This window comes from Aythya fuligula, chromosome 8 (genome assembly GCF_009819795.1).
Source record: "Aythya fuligula isolate bAytFul2 chromosome 8, bAytFul2.pri, whole genome shotgun sequence".
Taxonomy (NCBI): domain Eukaryota; kingdom Metazoa; phylum Chordata; class Aves; order Anseriformes; family Anatidae; genus Aythya; species Aythya fuligula.
In genome coordinates this window covers 3,150,893-3,164,029 of record NC_045566.1, presented here as the reverse complement: position 1 = coordinate 3,164,029, position 13,137 = coordinate 3,150,893, and the positions used below count along the sequence as shown (strand labels likewise).

Here is a 13,137-nt window from a genome sequence, read left to right as displayed (position 1 = left end):
AAAATCTGGTAGTTCTTAGAGTTTTGCATCTCCTTCTGCTATGTGAAAGTACACAACTGCAAACTAAGCAAGATGCTCCAGCTTGCTTAGGTATTAAACTGGGTTTTAGTATGAGACAGTCTGGTAAGATTGTGAATGTGATCTTCTAGAATTAGAACTTCTAGAATTGATCAGCAAATTTTTGTTGAACCAAGAAGTTGATTCATTCCCTCCCCTCCACTTCTCTTTCTGACCTAAGCCCAACACTTGTGCTATCAGGAAGTTTTGATGCTTTCTGACGGGAGATACCATCTTTTAAGTCCTATCAATAAGATTCAGCAGTGGAATCTAAAAGGTTAATGTTTAGTCATAGTTATCAGTGAATACAGTCAGCAATGCCTTACTATTTCCTGGTCTTCAGAACTGGGAAAAACGAAACTAGGTCAATGTATATGTGTCATCACAGTTGTGACTCAGTTTACTGGCAGCGTGTGGTATCTAAACGAAAAAAATTCCCAACATCATTTCAGCAGTAATCTTAATACTTATATTTTGTGATACCGTGATCATGTAAACAAGCTAAATGCGTGTTTGGCCTGATTCTCAGCTGGCATCACACTTGGCATTTGTCCACTGAAGTTAGCAGAACACCACCGATCGGTATCGGCTCCGGCTGGTCACTGTGGCTGAGTGTTCAGCAGACAGCTGCCACATTAATTGGGAATCGAGGTTTCTCAAGAGCAGCTAGTTAATGGTATTTAAACAAAAGATTAGGAAAATAATTACTGTTTGTTAATTAGCTACGCTGATATCTAAACATATAGCTCTGTACATATTCAAGCATGCATCTTCCTTTTGGTAAGAAACAAGGGTTTTGAATAACAGTGAATTGAGTTGTAAAGAAGCATATAATTTAATTTAGGGACAAATTTTACAGAAAAGTAGATTGTAGGGAATGCTTTCTAAGAAAGAAATCACATACATACTAAAGCCAGGGGAAGTGGCTGGCCACATAAAGAGGAAGACAAAGTGAGGTTCCTAGCCTTTCAGAGAAAGTTTACCAGGAGGGTCCACTGGACATCATTTGGTATGTCGGTCAGTACCAGCCTCCCATTTGTGTCGGTGTTTATTTTTTTCTTAACTAAATATTAGCCTTCAAATAGCAAGTGCAGATTCACCAGAGTTTCATAAAAGCTGCACAAAAAGGTACCTTCCATGGCGACGAACTGCTTGAGTGCACCGTTTCGGGGAGTGTCGCTGGGTTATGGCTGACTGCCCTGCAGAGCTTTAGGATATTGGAAAGTCACTTATGCAACAAAGACAGGAGTGATGTTAGAGTTTGGCCAGACTCTCTCCTTAGCTGTGTGGAGGAGAATGAGCCCCCCTCTCACCCCCCCAAGGAAATGGAGTGAAAGGGGTTGGCATTTGCTCCATTCTCCTTCCCTTTTTTGGTCGAGCAGAAAGCCCTCTGCAGAAACAAAATGCAGTTACGGCCCTACCAAAAATTGGAATATGGCCCTCCTGAGGGGTGCAGGAGCCAGGAGCAGCTGTTCAATACAGCGTGGCCTCCTGGGAACAAGAGCTAAAAATCACAACAAGGTGGTTAATGATTCTCAGAGCAATAGTGAAACTCTCCAGCTGTGACATTAACCAAAACATGAACATTAGTGCTGTCCAAGGAAGGAAGAGCCCCTGGAGATGCACCCTGAGGATTTGCCACTACTGGGTGGCCAGGCATGCTCTGGGAGTTGAAAATTTCAGCTGCAGATCCTATCCCTTTGGAAAGCCAGCATTTTGCTCAGTGAGATGACACAATGGAGATGGGATCCATGAAGTTTAGGAGGGTTCATTTTTCCTCCATAAAAAGACCTTTCAATAGAACACATCCTTGATATCAGACACAGCCCCAAAATTGCTATCTTATTTCAGATCTTGTCTCAATTTTGTTCTGGTGGTAACCCATAACAAACACAAAACAATATTTTTGTCAAACTAGACAGTTTTCTGGGCTTAATATCTCATTGCCCAAAGAAAACACCACCTCCACTACATGCTGGTTGGACTTTATCACTATCATAGCTGAATCTGAGTGTTAGAATCTGTGGCCTTCATTCAGATGCAGAGTCTAAGATATTGTCATCCTGTACACCATCATTTCTAAAAAGCATTTTCTGACTAAATGTTATTTTCTCAGGTTTACAACTCTGCATGGGGGAAAACAGCTATTTTCCCTTGTTGGGCAAGATTGTTATCGGTTAATGTCCTCTTGCACAAAGGATTTTTCGTGTTAAACAGCATTTGTGTCAGGATGAGAAGGATGATCTGGTGGCTGCAATGCTGGATTCATAATCAGATTGGATTTCTCTTGCCTTCTCTGCTATGCATTGACTAAGCACCCTCTGGGCAAGCCATTTCAGCTTTCTGTTCTCTCCTTTCCCCTTCCATAAAATAGAGGGTGATGACTATATCATTTAATTTGTTAGAATTTGCGGTTCTCTCTAAGATACTCAGCTGCAGAGTGCATTGTGGTAGGAACTGCTGTATTGCACCGTGTTCCTCCAGTTAATTCTCTTGCTAAACTGACTTCGAGTCCTCTGAAAAAAAAAGTACAGCTTTTCCTATCAAGCACATGTACTTGTTGATTTGGTCTATAAAAGAGAGAACTAGTGGTACACTAGATTATTGCTCATCCAGATTATCTTTATCAACCAAAAGTTTTTTATTTTCAATCCAGAACTGATAACTAAAATACTCCTATACTTAATAGATATTATTTCAGGAAAGTATATTTTAAATTAACATTCTGCTACTGCTGACAATTTTAAAATACATGACATTCCAAAACTGTTTGTTTGTCTTGTCTTTCATACAATTTCTTGCCATTTTGGCTAAATATCAAAGCTGTCTGTGTGAGCAAATGTTCTTTCCCTGCCAGCTCCTGTTTTGCTTGTTCCTGAAGTGAAGCATCATAGCAAATTTGTGGCATCACTTTCATTTCCTTGGCTATGGGCTATGATGTTGCAAACAACCCTTAGTGAATTCCAGTAGCAGAAAGACTAGGCTGGGCAGGAAGATGTTCCTGTGCAAGCCCAGCGGGCCAGCTGTCAGCTAGTGCAAAGTACTCTAGTTCTATGCAATTCCCATAGAGCAAAGCTGATAAAGATCAAGAGATCTGCCTCAGAGACCTAGCTTCTGTTCCCTTCCATGCTTTGGCTTTTCCTGTTCATAAAAAGGAGCGTGTAGATCCCATGGCAGGTCTAGCATACCTATGTATACTAAAACTTAATGCAAGTAAACTGTAAATTAACATCGCGAGTGGTTTGTACCACCCTAATCTCAGAACAGAGGGCAGAGATCATAAGTGGTAGGACTTCCAGGAATCCCACCCCGATGTCATTCAAGGGTGTATATATGAGGACACTAAGAATTGGCAAGAAACCATGTTGATGATCCTCTGAGCAGTACTTGGTGTTGCTCTCCTTTGGAACAAAGTTTCCTGTGCTGGAACAGGAGTCACTGCTAATATGTATCCCGTGTCAATTTACTATTCTGAGCCAAAATGGCCGGTTACAACCCTCAAACATCTCATGGCATTTTACAGCAAAGTGGGATTAGCATCTTGGGAGAGTCTGGTGTAAAGCCTGCTCTGCACACACACTCCCTGTAGTTTTGGTGCTCTTCACTTCTTGGCTCTAGCAATGCAGTTATATGCCCTTAAGGAAATACCAAGCTGACATCCGAATATTTTCAGAAAGTAAGTTAAACATAGTTTGGAGCATTACGGAAGAAAGGTATACACAGTAATTCACCCAGAAAGGTTTGAGGGGACTTTTGTACAGATTACACAGTTTTTGAAATGCTTCAGAATCTGTTTGAACACAGAAGACATTTAAGACAGTGTTCTGATGGTTTCCCTTTGATTTTCTACCAAATATAACAGCATAAGTATCTGCCAACAGGGAACTGTAAACAAGATCTTGAGTTCCTTCCCCTCTGAGTGGAACTTACCTTCTCCAAGGGATTACATGGCCTCTCCACTCATTTTGTTCCCTAAAAGTAGACCAAAAGAACCAAAACTGTCTGAGCTTTTAGTTAATTATCCCAACTGTAGAAGGAATTTTTATTCTTGTACAACGTAGGGTTCAGTAGTTAAATTAAAAAAAAAAAATCTCACTATAAAACAGTGCAAAAAAAATCTTTATACGTGATACCAGTAACAGAGATGTATCATTTGCAAATCTGTGGCTTCTTTGAATTATTAAGCAAATGAAGACAGTAAAAAGGCAAGGAGAACATCTCACCAAATCTACTCAGTTCACTTCTTCCTTGATTTGAAGATAGGAATAGCAGCCAACGTAGCTGTTTGTACTCTACTCTGCACGCTGCACTGCAGTTTGTAAAATCATCTTGGAAAGCTCAATTCATGCACTTAAAAATTCCTTTAAATCTTTGTGATGGACAGGTGTTCCTTGCATGATTTTTGCAAGTACTAGCAAAGTGTTTTTGAAAGAAAAGCTCACCTCACCAGAAACAACTGGGAAGATTTCATTCTTAGAAGTTAGGAGTGCCTTATCTCCCCTCAGATCAGAAAGAAATGAAGATATGCAGTTCCTGGGGTGACTTCAGGGGAATGCTGTGTGAGAAAGAGAAGCTGTCTCACTTAATTGTAAGAAAAAGGCATCAGGAATGTTTGTCAGATTCAGATAGAGAGCAAAGGGAAGGATGCACTTCTGCATTCCTGTAGACTTGGGAACTCCTCACCAAAGGGTTTTGTGGGATGCAAAAAGTTTGTACGGGCAGAAAAAAAAAAAAAAAAGTTTGCACCAGTGAGAAATCCCTTGCAGGCTGTTAAGTACAGGGCTATCCCTCAGCTGAGAATACTCAGAGAGTAGGAAAGACTATGGAAAAATAAATTATGTGATTATGCATCTGCTTATGGTCCCTGCAAGAGAGAGGACTCTGGATGAGATGGACCATTGGTTTGATTCCATGTATTTAAGCCAAAGACTCCTCCAATGTAATGCCTCCTCACCAAACATTTTGCCTTAAGAAAGGCAACAGGCTTCATCTACTCAGACAACTCAGTGTCTTCTCTGACTCTTAACTCACTTTATTTTTCTGTAACGTTGAGGCCTGAACATTATATTTAGCCTGACTGGAATTTGGCAAGTAACTTTCCTTTTAACATTGTTTTTTGTCTCTTCATTGGATAGCTAGATTGTCTGGGGATTTTATTCAGCAGAATGCATTCCCATAAATATATATAAAATAGACAGAATCACTGTTTGTATTAAGGCATCTATTCAGGTTATTTGAATTTAGATCTGAATGTGCAAAAACTGCACAAAGGTGAAGATTGCAGGGGGGATTCTCAAATGAGAGGAAGACTGAAAATGCATTGAAAGCTTTTGAATTTGGAAGTACGTGGCATTGTGTACGGTTGCAGTGGAGAATATAATGCAACAACAAAATCATTAAAGTACTTCAAGTTTGGAAGTAATCTGGGTTCTTGGCTTGCATTGCATTTAATAGCTTTACATTTATGGGAGCCATTCCAGTTTTTAAAGGCAGCTCCAGCCTTCAGACTGATTGCACTTACCACCCCAGTGAAACTGCAACCCATTAATTTTTTACCGAAAGGATCTTCCTAGTTTGTCAAACACATCAAGTGAACATTTTAGAGAGTGCAGACCACAGCAGTATGAAAAACAAAACTTTGTATTGAGAGGGAATGCTGGATTAGCACGAACTAGGGGTCCGATTCTGTTAATAAACTCCTCAGTACATTTGCTGCTGTACAAATCCCATTAGAGCCAGCAATACCACACGTCCCAGGGTAATAATAGCCAAGGATATATGCAATACCAGGAGCTATACAGGTCTCTTGTACTGTCTGTCACAGCACCCAGAGGCCTGCAGCAGGTCTCTGTGATGGGGAACGGCACAGAGCAGCTGAGCACCTTTCTCCCAACGCATGGCATTGCCTTGTTGTGCCAGCAGCCAGCTCCCAGCAGCCCAGCTCCCTACACGTCTATACCCCACCACTAGGACCAAGCCTCTCCAGTGTCTAAAACCAAACTCTCGCTCTCTAAAACGTTTTGCACATTTCTATGTTAAACATCTGCTTAGGTGGCTCTGAGACAGTGTGTTTTGGTGTTGTTCGTGTGCAATCTAGTGCCGCTTCCTCAACGCATGTGTCCCTTCCCTTCACAGCCTACTCGACACCCAGCACCTCCCCCGCAAACCGATTCGTCAGTGTTGGACCACGGGATCCAAGCTTTGTAAATATCCCTCAACAGACTCAGGTGGGCCGCTTTCAACTTCTCTGTATGCCTGCAGCCTCTTCTTCTTCAGTGTACTCTAACGTGTCCCTCCGGAGCCAGCTGCATTGCCGCTGTCACTTCACCCACATGGTCTCAGTAACTACAGTGAAATGTCACTTGCAGTTTGTTTGTCTGTTGTGTTTTTTTGGGCTTACGTAGTAATAACGCTGCTTTCGTAACTGGAAAGATCTCTCTTGCTTTCTAAGATATTGCTTCTAGTGCACATTTTGTTCCCCTGGGACTGAGTTTTCAGACTTTGACTCCAAGCCGTACCCTAGGCAGTTGCATTTAATTGCAAACGCAAAAGGAGCTGAGAGAGACCCATCAGGTAACAGTGCACCTTAGTCCCCCGCCGAATCCAACGGGAGATTTTGCCAAGGACTTCCACATAAAAAAATAGACTCGAATTCCTGGTTGGCTGCTTGCATGGTGGGTTTTGAGCGAGCAGGCGATTTTGTAATTGCAAGCACATCTGTTTCCCTACACAAAGAGAAAAAAGTCCAGTTGAGGCAGGCCTATAAAGCTGGGTTAACTGAATTCATAGACCTGCTATGGTCGAATCAGAAGCTCAAGTAAACATTTGTGTTTCTTTAGGAGAAGGACAAGGTTTAAATGTGCTTTTTCCAAGCTGTATCAAATTCCCAGGGTCGATTAAGAAAATAGTTGTTGGCAGTTTTGTTAGCAGCTAATTTGAGCCAGATGTTGAAAAAATTAAGTCTATGCTTAATATCACGTTATCATGGGGGAGAAGGTATAAAGAAGTGAGTAGCAGTAGTGTTTTAGGACAACTTTTGTTTGTAGTTTTAAGTGATTGCTTAACTACATTACAATTCTTTCAAAGGCTAACATCGAGAAATATTTGTAATTTTGTTCTTAGCTGGCTGGGATGACTAAAAAGTAATAATTTAAGTAACTAACAAACTGCAGAGTACTACTTCTAGCTCTTATAAGTTCTTTCAAATCAGTTATATGCATCTGCACAATTAGTGTGCAGATTCCTGGCTGGCACTTGCCACAGTCCAGTGTATCCATGAAGACGGACTCTTCCTCGTGACAGCTCCAGCACCTATGCTGTCAGTGAAACACACACGTCACTCATTACCAAAGATTTTCAGTTTACAGGGCAGCAGCCAGATGCCTGTGAACACAATGTGTTTTCTTGCTATCTCTTCTTTGTGTACAATTTGTTAGGGGCTTTAGTTTATAGCTCTTTCGACAGCACAGGTTAAACTGCATCGGATCTCAAACCTTCTCTGCATTAAATAGGGTCACAGAAAGTACACCAGCAGTGCAGAGCAGGGTTTTAACTCATCAGGTTCTGATTTTTTTTTTACACATTAACAAAATGCAACCTGCACCCCCACTTTTCAGGCCTCTTCCTTTATTTGGTTCATTTACGTGACAAGTTTTAATGTGCCTTCACATTTAAATCATATTTCTCCAGTCATCGCGGAAACAACTGAAATGCACACAAATACACTGAAAGCAGGAAATGGGAATGTTAAGGTATACTGTTAAAGTCCTTAAGCATTTGGTCTTTTTCTTCATAGCTCAGGAAACTTGAAACCCTTTGGAGAATGCTACATTACCTTTTCCAAAAGACTTGAAAAACAACTAGTTGGTAAATTGATTATGTAGTAAGACACAACAGTATTAAGTCTCCAAAATATTCTAAACTTATTTGCATCCCGCAGCCTAGGTTTCCCAGATAAGTTTGTTGACTGTAAACTTTTATCCTCCTTATTTATGACTTAAATCATTTTAAAGTGCTCTAGCCTTACTTTAAGTGCTTCTATGTAATGCAGTGTAGTGAATAACAATGCTGTACAGTGAAAAACAATACTGGAGCATGGCTTTCAATTAAAGTCAAACATGCTGCAGTGGGTAAGGAGACTGACTTCCAGTCTCTGACTCCAGCTGCATCTCCGTGCTTCTATACATCATTACACCACCACAACCCACTTGATACTAAATATATAATTTATCAGTAAAGCTCACTACTTATTCATGAAACAACTCTGAAGTTGACCATGTTTTAAATCATAGGAGTGAGGTAAAAATACGAACTGCAATGATTTGGGATTTACTTAGCATTCCTCTAAACAAAGACGTGCTTTTGTAATTTTTTTGCAGGACATTAGTGTATAAATTAGGAAGATCACTTAGGATATTTTCAAAATGAAAATATAAAAACAAATAAGACTGTGTTATTAAAAGCAGCTGGGATGGCTGCTTTCCATCAGGATTTTTATAGCACATTCAGACTCGGGATAAGATATGGGTCCTGAGGACCACGAACAGTCAGGACACACGGCTTCCTTAGACAAGAGGAAGCAGTGAACACTGAAGGCTTCTGAAAATCAAGCTGGTAGCTAAAATATAAGGGTTAAACAACTCCTTACTGCTGCAATCAAAAAAAAAAAAAAAAAAGACTTTTTTTATGATCAGCGATTTGGTTGCTCTGATTTTCTCTTTCAGTTGGTGGGTCATTTGACTACAGGCACCAGTTATACATTGTGGTTATTAGACTTAAAGTGCTGCAAAGGCGCGTCTGTGCGCGGGGATGTGGCAGTGGCGTTGTGCAGAAGTCCCATTTCCCATACATGGGCATTCGCGGGCTTTCACAGAACATTGGAATAAAATCGCAGACAAATGTACAACAGCATGGCAGGGTTTGAGCAAGGATCGTTCTGTCCTGTGCTGTTTTTAAACAACCCAAACCAGTACATGCCTTTCTTAATGGGCATTATAAAAATTAGCAGTAGACATTTCCATTAGAAGCATGTCCTAATTTATGTCAGATTGCTTCAAACATAATCCCTTAAAGGAATTTTTTACCATTTATATAATATTTTACTTAGAGAAAGGCTGTATCAACAAATGTTGTAGACAGACTACATCTTCGTGACACAGGAGACCAGGAAATAAACTGATTTAAGTCAGTAGTTCTGATTCAGTAATGAAAGCCCCAAAAGGGCTGTCGGGTTTGCCAGTTCTTAGCCACTTCAAAACTTTTCAGTTGGTTTGCTTTTTCAGATGCTGCCTTTGCTCACCCGCTCCGTCACTCTGCTGCTCCGGTGGCTCACCACATAATTGTCCTATCTGGGGGGTTGTTTGAATCTAAATTTCTGTTTGAGCTATTAGAAGAAACACTTGACTTGGCATCCTCCGTGTATGTTGACATAAAGGCACAGGTGTTGTAACCTTTGCTTGATAAATCATTTACTTTTGCTACTTGACTTGCAAGCAATATGGGGGCATCAGCTTTTTAACTGCCTTTTCCATATGCAAATCAGAAATACAGTATGCCCGGGGTACACAGGCTTTAGTTTCAAAAGCAAGCTGGTCTAGATGCCTCATGACTAAGTAATAGATCTGCCTCTCGTATTGCCAGGGACTTGTAATAAGGAGAGCGGTAGAGGAATGGGAAAGTACCATCACATTAATTAGGGACTAACCTATCAGTATCAACAACACTAATAGAGAATAAAGGGGTCTGAGTTTGTTGTTTTTCTTTTTTCCCTAACCATGCGATAAAAGCAATTGTGTAACACAGGATACGTGCTCACAGCTTGTGCAGCAAGTAACACTAAACTAGAAACCTGCTCTTGGTAACTGGTTTGTGCTGTCACTCGCTGCTCTAAACGGCGCTGGTCAATCTCTAATGCCCTCACTTTGCTCTGTACTATGAAATTCCTCTAGGGATTATAAGTACTCTGTGTGCTGCAGCTCCACTTCCACTAAACATCGTTTACTAGACTGAGTCCTGTTTGCCACCTACTTACTCTACATCTTCCTGGAAATTGTACTTGGGATGCTAAAAACAGCTCCCGAGCAACACATGCCTATTGCATCCAATCTCTCCTACCTGACGGGAGCTGTGTGCCCTGCAGGGTGAGGTTACTGGGATGCACGGAACAAACACTGCCTCCCACTGCAGCCACCTAGGCAGAGGATCAACTGCTTTACCACCTGTAAGAAACTGAATGCTTTTCTGCTCTGCTTAAGAAAGAAAATGCATCGTATACCCTCTTGACCAGCTGCTTCAGGAAAAACCCCTCTCTAATGTAAACATACTTTATATCAGATTCATCCCAGTTGGTTTCTAAAACTTAGTTAAGCATGAAAAAAAATAAAAAATATTCCCATACATTTCTCTAGGAAAGGATAAAACTATTTGCTAGAAGAACAGAAGTAGCAGCTCTTCCTAATTCTGCCTTTGCAGGATCTCAGAGCTAGAGCCAAGGAAGCCAAGGTCTTGTCTGCTCAGACTTCCCCTGATGGGGCCCTACAGCCACCCAGCCACAGTAGCGCTCTAGACAGAACTAATCCTTTCTAATGGAAACAATTAAAACAAAAAGCCCATAACTTTACCTAGCACACCACAATAAAGTATAAGAAAAAAAAAATAAAGAAAAAAAAATAAACAAGTTTTGCTATTTGGGAAAACTACCAGTGTGAACAACAGCAAGCTCGGAAGAACAGCCCCAGCCCCCCTTTTGCCTTATAGCCTTAAAATGACCAGGTACGGAAACACTTCTCTGAAGAGTAATGCTGCCCTATTAAGTTAGGGGGAAATCACTGAAGTTCAGCAAAAGGGATGCTGTGTTGATAGTGTAAGGAAATAACTTCTCTAGATCTGCTCCTGTTCTCTGCATTTCCTGAATTAGACACTGGTATCTTTGTAGCTTCTTTTTTTCAAGCTTTTCTTTATCTCTAAAAAAGCCACCTCATGCCTCAGGTGCATATACAAATCTAATTGTGCAATTACTTTCTTTTCTGGGGACAAGGGAAAGACTGTTTTACTTCCCCATAATCCTTTTAGAAAACAAACTGCAACCTGCGATTTTTCACTGGCAGCACTTTAAAACAAAGGGCACGCGGGGAAAAAAATGAGCTTTATGCCGTGTCCTGTAGGTTAGCAGATGTGAGCTCTGTCAGGCAAGGGAGGGAGGCAAATTCCAGAGTAGATGGTCCTTCTGCGATAACAGCCAGTCCGCACTGCCTAGACACTTAATTCGGAGGAATGCGGTGCAGGTGATGCCCCTCTCTGCGGCTGGAGGCGGCGCGGGCAGGGGGGAGGCAGGGAGGCAGCCTCGCAGGTAGCAAGAGCCGAAACGGTGGAGGATTCATAGATCAAAGTCAGCACCTCGAGTGGGAAGCTAATGCAGCTCCTCCAGAGCTACCGCTCCTGCGGCTGAAAACTGCACGGCTGTTCTGTGCCCAGGTTCCATTGCCACCCTATGGAAGAAAGAAACCAGTGCACACATTTTCCTTTTTGACAAATAAAACATGTGCTTTGCTTCGCGGGGATTTTCCTTTTTTTGCTTCTCGCTGAACCTCTGCCACGGCGCCCTGCCCTTTGCACTGTCAGAAAGGGATGCCGAGCTGCCAGCCTCGTGCACAGCTCGTGTTGATGGGCTTTATTAATGAGTACCACAAGCTGCCTGTCCTTTTCTGCCTCTGCACCCTTCCCTCTGTCTCCCGTTTCCCAGAGCCCAGGAATTGCTCTGGGCAGACACGTAGCACCTGCTGGCCCGCGGGGAGGAAGGGCAAGGTCAGGATTTCGTGGTATTGCTACCGTGTGCTAACAGCTGAGCCACCGCTTCTCTGCACCAAGCAGTTCGTGTCCAGAAGTGCAAGGGGTGTGTGCGGTTTGTACATGGCAGGGGACGTGCAGAGAACATGAGAGGCCGCAGGAACAAGATCAGGCCTTTTATTTTGGGGGTTCTGAGCAGGACTATTTATAAGCCAGGCCAGCGCTACTTGTTGCTCAGGTGACTGTTCCTCCCCTGGATAGGAACACTTATCCCGAGGGCTGAAAGCACCACTTGTGTTTGAGCATGAATGAAGATGAAGAACACTAATTTAGAAGCATTTGTTTTAATCAGCTCAGTCCCCCGAGGACTACATATTCCATAAGGTAACCTCACTAGGCAAGCACGTGTGGCTTTGGAAGAAATGTAAACTACAAAGCACTTTTAAGCAGGGCCTTAATTACCCCTCGCCTTTTCTTGGCCCATAGCAGTGAATGTAGTGGCAGCTTCAGAAGGTGATTTGAGCACAGGAATTACGTCTGACCTGGGTGGAGAACAGAAATTTGCTCTCCCAGCAGAGCTGCAGTGTCTGAAGCAGCATCAGAGTTTTAGATTGCTCCGGGGTGTCTGTGGGCCCTAAGCCCTTGTGGATTGCTTTCCTACTAGAGATTTGTCATATATATGAAATGAGAGACCCAAAATGGAGATCAGAGACAGAAACATAAAGAACAGTTGGTTGTGTGAGGAGAAAGTTGAGGAGACAGCTTACCCCAATTGCCTGGGCTGAAGGGCACTGAAGGAGGATGGGTTCTTGTGGGCTTAAGCCCTACCATGACCACTGGAAGTTACAGTGCCTGATCAAAAACCGTCCTGCTGCAGAACCAGTGGCACCACGCTACTGATACATGACCTGAGTGCTGGTGCTGTCTTTTACCTTTTACCCTCCAAGCAGCTGTAGAGGTCTGACCCTGAGGGTGGTCTGGAGATGGCTTTAAAAAGGTGACACAGGTCTAAAAGTGTGAGCACAGCGAAAGCAGTGTCAGTCTCTATCAAGCACCAACAGGTCTCAGACCCTGGGAAGCTGAAAGATTTCAGATTCTGCCTTTGCTTTGTGTTTAGCCGTATTAAACTCGCTTTTCTCTTTTGTGGAAATTAGTTGAGGAAATGTGGGCTGAATCCTTTGCTGAGTTAAAATTGAGATGGTTCCACCATGATGGGAGCAAAGAGCCCGCATGCAGTCATGGTGCTCTTGATGTGCCCCTGATCACATAATAGCTCTGTAGCCACAAGTCCCCAGT

The 13,137-nt window shown here is 42.3% G+C and overlaps 1 protein-coding gene across 14 annotated transcripts in view; it reads left to right on the top strand.

Moving 5' to 3' along the window:
* Positions 1-13,137, top strand: part of NFIA (nuclear factor I A) — a 342,563-nt gene that overhangs the window by 313,492 nt on the left and 15,934 nt on the right. For 12 of the 14 annotated variants that reach the window (XM_032191848.1, XM_032191852.1, XM_032191854.1 and 9 more), the window contains one exon: positions 6,193-6,284. The exons of the other annotated variants lie outside the window; for them this stretch is intronic. In XM_032191848.1, coding sequence (XP_032047739.1) covers positions 6,193-6,284 — 92 coding nt within the window. The remainder of the gene's footprint in view (positions 1-6,192; positions 6,285-13,137) is intronic. 14 annotated transcript variants of the gene reach the window in all.